The 7768-nt window shown below is 33.5% G+C and overlaps 1 protein-coding gene across 5 annotated transcripts in view; it reads left to right on the top strand.

The window, feature by feature from the left end:
- LOC127847589 (guanylate kinase-like) overlaps positions 1 to 7534 on the top strand; it is a 47738-nt gene extending 40204 nt beyond the window's left edge. For 4 of the 5 annotated variants that reach the window (XM_052379605.1, XM_052379603.1, XM_052379604.1 and 1 more), the window contains one exon: positions 3451 to 7534. In XM_052379605.1, coding sequence (XP_052235565.1) covers positions 3451 to 3495 — 45 coding nt within the window. In that variant the 3' untranslated portion in view covers positions 3496 to 7534. Of the gene's footprint in view, positions 1 to 514; positions 550 to 3450 lie in introns of all 5 variants that reach the window. The other variant, XM_052379607.1, reaches the window with a different exon arrangement.
- The last annotated feature ends 234 nt before the right edge of the window (positions 7535 to 7768 follow it).

Below are 7768 nucleotides of genomic sequence, written 5' to 3' on the forward strand. Positions count from 1 at the left end.
CGCCAGGGGGCGTGGCAGTTTTCCTTATATGGCTATAGTAAAACCTTGTTAACACTCTAGAAGTCACATTTTTAGTCCAATCTTCATTAAACTTTGTCAGAACATGTGTGCCAATAATATCTTAGACGAGTTCGAAAATGGTTCCGGTTTGTTGAAAAACATGGCCGCCAGGGGACGTGGCAGTTTTCTTTATATGGCTAAAGTAAAACCTTGTTAACACTCTAGAAGTCACATTTTTAGTCCAATCTTCATGAAACTTGGTCAAAACATGTGTCTCAATAAGATCTTGGACGAGTTCGAAAATGGTTCCAGTTGAATGAAAAACATGGCCGCCATGGGGCGGGGCAGTTTTCCTTATATGGCTTTACTGTATGGTAAAACCTTGTTAACACTCTAGAAGTCACATTTGTGGTCCAATGCTCATGAAACTTCATTCAGCTTTTCATATCAAGGTATATGTACTAATAAATGCCTTCGATCTCAACTAATTTGCGCATTAAATTTTGCATTTTAGGAGTACAGCATTTTACAGCACAATGGGAAATAATGGTAAGTAAAGTGTGTAAAGGGGAGTTTCCCATTGTTTGGCTGGACCAAAATATGATTTGTACTGGAATGTTTGTAATCTTTAAAAATATTTGTAGAACATTGTTGTTATTGTAAAAAAAAAATGAATATTTGTCATGCCTTTTTGTGTAATAAAATCAAAAGCCTAATACTAGGGTGTGTAAAACTGGTTGAAATGTGTCATGAACATTGTTTAATATGTAAAAAAAATTATGAATATTACACAAGAAATGTAGTACCTTCGATTTGAGCAAAGAATATTTAATATATAAAGTGCATGTATTCTGTTCTAGAAAACAAGTTATAGCTGCCAAAAATCTGTGTAACTTTCCCTCTCAAGAAATCTGTACGGGTCTCTGTGTTCTGTAACCCTCCCCATCTCAATACACAGGTGTCATAATAATGGTGTACATGTTATGCCCAATATGGATAGAATCCTTTCTTTATATATTCTTTATTACTATTAAAGTCATAAATATTTCAGCCTGCCTAGCACATACAGCATTTTTTAATGTCAATAAAAATACAAGGGCTGTTTGTAAAACATGCATGCCCCCCATATGGGCTCTGCGTTGTAGTTAGAGCCATTGTGTGAATATGTTTTTTGTCACTGTGACCTTGACCTTTGACCTAGTGACCTGAAAATCAATAGGGGTCATCTGCCAGTCATGATCAATGTACCTATGAAGTTTCATGATCCTAGCCTTAAAGCATTCTTGAGTTATCATCCGGACACCATTTTACTATTTCGGGTCACCTTGACCTTTGACCTAGTGATCTGAAAATCAATAGGGGTCATCTGCGAGTCATGATCATTCTACCTATCAAGTTTCATGATCCTAGGAATAAGCATTCTTCAGTTATCATCCGGAAACCATTTTACTATTTCGGGTCACCGTGACCTTGACCTTTGACCTAGTGACCTGAAAATCAATAGGGGTCAATTTTCTGCGAGTCATGATCATTCTACCTATCAAGTTTCATGATCCTAGGAATAAAGGTTCTTCAGTTATCATCCGGAAACCATTTTACTATTTCGGGTCATTGTGACCTTGACCTTTGACCTAGTGACCTGAAAATCAAAAGGGGTCATCTGCGAGTCATGATCAATCAACCTATCAAGTTTCATGACCCTAGGCCTTAGCGTTCTTGAGTTATCATCCGGAAACCATTTTACTATTTCGGGTCACTGTGACCTTGACCTTTGACCTAGTGACCTCAAAATCAATAGGGGTCATCTGTGAGTCCTGATCAATATACCTATCAAGTTTCATGATCCTAGGCCTAAGCGTTGTTGAGTTATCATCCAGAAACCATTTTACTATTTCGGGTCACTGTGACCTTGACCTTTGACCTGAAAATCAATAGGGGTCATCTGCGAGTCATGATCAATCTACCTATCAAGTTTCATGATCCTAGGCCTAAGCGTTCTTGAGTTATCATCCGGAAACCATTTTACTATTTCGGGTCACCGTGACCTTGACCTTTGACCTAGTGACCTCAAAATCAATAGGGGTAATCTGCGAGTCATGATCAATGTACCTATGAAGTTTCATGATCTTAGGCCCAAGCGTTCTTGAGTTATCGTCTGACAACCACCTGGTGGACGGACCGACAGACCGACCGACCGACAGACCGACATGAGCAAAGCAATATACCCCCTCTTCTTCAAAGGGGGGCATAATAAATACTACCCAAGAAATGTAGTAAGAATTTTTAATATATATATAGTGCATGCATTCTGTTCTATATTATTTATTACTATTTAAGTCTTAAATATTTCAGCATGCCTAGCACATATGACATTGCTTTATACATGTCATCAAAGTTGAATTAAATGAATATACTAGAGCACAATATAATAATGTGAACCTGTAAAATGAAACTAAGGCTAATGGGTTTTTTAAGTTTGATTGATTAATATTTGTTTATTATGTTGTTTTTCTTATTGGGCAAAAAACACTCTTTCATTAATAAGCTGTTACATTGTTGCCATGCAAAATTTAAGCTTCTAAATGTATTGCTTTGTTAATGGTCATAAGAAATATTCTTTAGCTGAAGACATTAAACTAGTCATCATATAAAATCAAGGAATGTAGACCTTTCTATGGCAAGCCTGATCGGTCTTCTATTTACTTTTGTTATATCAGCTGTTTTGTTGAAATGATACACAGCTTACTATTATAAGCATATATCATATGATTTAAACCCACATCATTTCAATGAAGCAGCCGGTATATCAATAGTTAACAGAAGACAGTCAAGGGTTTCCATATATTTCTACTGAACAGAGTTGTTTATCTTGACATTATGTGTTGGATAATAAAATATTAAGTATTGTAAATGTAACACTTTTTTTTCACACTATCCTAATAATGTTTGTCTGTGGTTGATTGGTTCATCTTTATTTTAATTGAAATAAATGACTGTTACACTAACAATAAGCACTAATATCAAGTCACTTCTAAAACAGAACAGGTCATGAGCTTTCTTTGCACAAAATTTAAAATAGTGGTTACATGCTTAGTTTGTTTTCTGGTTGTTAAGGAAATAGTGTAGTGTAATCATAAAATCTTATTTCATTTAATTACAAATCATGCAACGGGTTACTGATTTAAGCGTTTGATACAATTAAAACTCCGCAAAATATACTATATAAATAAGGGACTTAATCATAAAAATTACTCAGTCTAAATATAATATACTAAGCATATACCATTTCACCAAGTTGTCTCAATTTAATGTACGTACAATGCAATCAGAGTTAAGTGCGAAACTGTTGTTTCTGATCTACATTTCTCTAAGAGATACAACAATTTCTCATTTGACAATCCTAGATTTGCAAGTATATGCTGATACAAATGTTTGTCTTTTTCATTTCAGGACATCCATGCTGTGAAGTGCAGTCAGTACAAGAAGGGAATATAAGCCCTCTGGCTTGGCTCTCTGGGCCCACAGTCTCCTTAGCAATTTATTATTTAACTTTCTTTAAGTCATGAAAAATATCGTGTTTAAAAGAATCTTTTGACATTCTTATGTTTGAAATCTCTCTTTTAACATATAAATGTTTAAAATAGGATTTTTACATGTTTAAAATAGTTTTGGTAATATTTACATGTTGAAATAGTGTTCAAAAAATAAATGTATAATATATATGTATGTATGTTGGGAAACTTTGATTTTATGCTGAGATGTGTACCCTTTTGTTGACATCAGGATGCAGGAATGGGTTCACAGGGGTTAACACACGGGATGGACAGAATGTAAACACACTGATAAGAACGTTATTTTTGCAAATATCTCAAGTTATTGAAATACATTTTCAAAAATCTTACAGTCATTCTTGCAGTTTGTGCCTATAACTTAAGATTTAAGAATAATCTTTGAACACATCTGAAATCTGTGCCAAAATGTCGCATTGTATGCATCATAACTGTGTATATGAATACTTTACACATCGAATTTTGGGCTAATAACACAGGCTTATTAAATTAAGTATTTCTGATGTATTTCACATTGCTATTATCAGCTCAAAAAAAAAAGATTTGTATGCACTTGTTGAAATTCTTATGAAAAATTGTTTTTAAAGTTATTTGATAAAATAATCACTTATTTTAACGGTGTGTTTACATCCATTAATGCTTAATTGTGAACTCCACAAAGTCTTGTCATGATCCTGCACCCTTTGCATTTCACACTGAATATTTGGTTAGCAATGAACAGAAGAACTTAAAGGTACCTGGTATTCTTGTAAAGCTTTTTATGCCCCCGGATCGATAGATCGGGGGTATATTGTTTTTGTCCTATCTGTCATTCTGTCCAAAACTTTAACTTTGGTTAAAGTTTGATACCTTTTGCATGTGTATCTCATGGTGCTGCTCATTTTGAGTGGTGAAAAGTCAAGGTCAAGATCATCCTTCAAGGTCAAATATCACTGTATTTTTCTTTCCTAAAACTTTAACTTTCGTTAAAGTTTTATCATAATATTGAACACAGCAACTTCATATTTGGCATGCATGTGTATCTCGTGGAGCTGCACATTTTGAGTGGTGGAAGGTCAAGGTAAAAGGTCAAAAACTATATATAAAAAAATTCATTTCTCCATTCAATCTCTTACTTACTTCTCGAGGAGCTGCACATTTTGAGTGGTGAAAGGTCAACCTTCAAGGTCAAAATATAAAAAATATTAATTTTCATAACTTTTTTAATATTGAACTCAGCAACTTCATATTTGGCATGCATGTGTATCTCATGGAGCTGCACAATTTGAGTGGTCAAAGGTCAAGGTCATCCTTCAAGGTCAAAATTAAAAAAAAAAACATTTCTCCATTCAATCTCTGACTTCTCATGGAGCTGCACATTTTGAATGGTGAAAGGTCAAGGTCAACCTTCAAGGTGAAAGATCAAAAAATAAAAAACATAAATTTTTATAACTTTTTATGCCCCCGGATCGAATGATCGGGGGCATATTGCTTTTGGCCTGTCTGTCATTCTGGCATTCTGTCCCAAAACTTTAACCTTACAGTAAAGTTTTGCAATAACTTTTGAAGTATTGAACATAGCAACTTGATGTTTGGCATGCATGTGTTTCTCATGGAGATGCACATTTTGAGTGGTTTAAGGTCAGGGTCATCCTTCAAGGTCAAAGGTAAAAAAAGAAAAGTGGCGCATTAGGGGGCATTGTGTTTCTGACAAACACATCTCTTGTTTAATTCATCCCCTGGTAGTTGTTAAGTTTCCAAGAAAACAACAACAGGATGAATATTGCAGAATATATTAAGAATAGTATCTAATAATGAGATAGGCTTGAAATTCAGATTTTAAGGTCTTAAAAATGAAGTTCATATTGGATAAAATAGTTACTTCAGAATTAAAATTTCTGTAAAAATTAAAAAAAATCAGGTCCTTTGAACGTTTCAATAAACTGATATATTTCTACTTTCCTTTAAAAATAGACTAACAGTTTACTGCCTTATTCCTGTGTAATATCAAGTGAAGCTTAGAATAAAGTAACGGTCAAGCTTGCCGAGTCTGATATTTCATAAATGAAAGTGCATAATTTTGGCCTGTTTTTCTGTTTCCCATACCTCTACATCGCTATTTTAAACACTTAATAAAATATGAATGATGTGACTGAATGTTCGCATGAATAAATATATGCCGGGCTCTGTGAAAAGGGGGTTAAATGCATGTGTGTAAAGGGTTTAACCAGTCTGCACAGGCTAATCATGGACGACACTTTACGCCAAAACTTGATTTTTGCTAAGACGAGACTTTCTTTACAAAAAAAACAACTTCAAAGCGGAAAGTGTTGTCCCTGATAAGCTTGTGCAGACCAAACATATGCAAATCTGGGACAACACTTTACACACATGCATTAAACCCTTTTTTCACAGAGCACTGCCCTTACACTGTATTCAGAGGCGTCAAAGTTCAGGATTATTCCTGAAATCAGGATTTTGGCCCTTAAGGATTAATTTTGATATTGATATAAATCAGAGGATTTTTTTCTGTATTTTAAGATTATTGTCACAAAATGTCATCTTAAACACAAATTTTTTTACTTTGACATATTGTTTACAAAGTTATATACAATAGTAAACAAAGTTACATGAATTATTAACCCTTTTTTGCTCTGGTCCCAAAACGATAGGCTTATTTTCAGGATTTTAGATTTTGGCTAATTGACACCCCTGTGTATTACATTTTACATGTCAATAATAATAACATGATCATGAGCACTCTAACTTTATAAAAAACCTTTGATGCTGTTTTTGAGCGTTTTGTTTAAAGTGTGCATGTATTAACTTGTGTTATTAAATAGTTTATTATGTTTAATCCGATTCATTTCTACAGGTAATTTTTTCACAGCATGATTACAGAAAATAAGATATTGTTTAGCTCAGGAATGTCAAGTCATCTGTAGGTACATGGTAAACATTCGCTGTTTAGCTTATGCTTTCAATGATTCACTTCTATTAGAATTTCTATTCACACAGTAAGTTGTCTTTCTGCATATTTTGTAGTTTCTTTATTGTATTAGCGCTTTATACAAACTTAATCAATATTATACACTTTATTAATATTATATATTATCTTGGGTATTATTTGTATTAGTGTTATACATGTTGGGGTTTTGCATTATTTACACTATTATTATTTCTGTTATTTTGATTATTATTTGTACATTGATATGATACAAGTTTCAGATTCTTAATTCCATGTCATGACAAAGTATGGTTTATAAATTAAAACAAGATTGGTTATTAATTCTATTGGTGAAAGCTGTATGACCGAACTTTGTTAATGGAATTTTGACTGCTACCAGTTTGTCTCAATTATGACCATTAGTTATTTTGTCCACTGTATGTCACCTTTACTTCATCGATTTTTGTACGTTGTTTTATATTGTTTTTTGATGCAGATCATTCCGATATATGAGACGCGTTCTGAGAAAACTGGGCATAATGCATGTACATGTACGTAAAGTGTCGTCCCAGATTAGCCTCACATGCATTAAGCCCAGTTTTCTCAGAACAAGGCTCATATAATTATATAAGCATCATTTTACATAGTTGATAATGTCGATACATTTTGTTGATAGGTTGTTTTATTAATTTAAGATTATGTAACAGATCATTAACATACAATGAAAAAACGTTTCTAGTTGGCTCAGTTTAATGCTTTCAAGTGTCAATTTTTTAACATTGACAATCACGATTAAATGCGATTAAATGTTCATGTTTTTATTTTAAAATCTTCAGAAAATCAATGTAATTTAGTCTCTTTGTTGCTTCATACAAATGTATCTGGAAAAAAAAAGCAAAATACTTGTATTCATTTTGCACAATTACATGCAATTTAAATGTTTTGCACAAATTTAGTTAGCATTTTAAAATTAAATAATATATATTGCAAATCTGTAGTACATGTAGTTTTATGGCTGAATAAATTTTACTGGAAAAGACCTTGTTTTCATGTATGCTTTGTTATAGGGAAATACCACTGATGGTTTCAGGGTTATTGATTTTTGAGCTCAGCTGTTTTCGGAATAAACCCAGGGTATTGTCATAGCCAGCTCGTCCGCGTGGTGCTAAAACCTTCACATTGGCTCTCAAATCAAAGTGCTTCCACCTACAACTTTGAAACTTCATATGCAGCTGCACCTTGACAAGTTCTACACGCCACACCCATTTTTGGG

The sequence above is a fragment of the Dreissena polymorpha genome, chromosome 10, assembly GCF_020536995.1.
Source record: "Dreissena polymorpha isolate Duluth1 chromosome 10, UMN_Dpol_1.0, whole genome shotgun sequence".
Lineage (NCBI taxonomy): Eukaryota > Metazoa > Mollusca > Bivalvia > Myida > Dreissenidae > Dreissena > Dreissena polymorpha.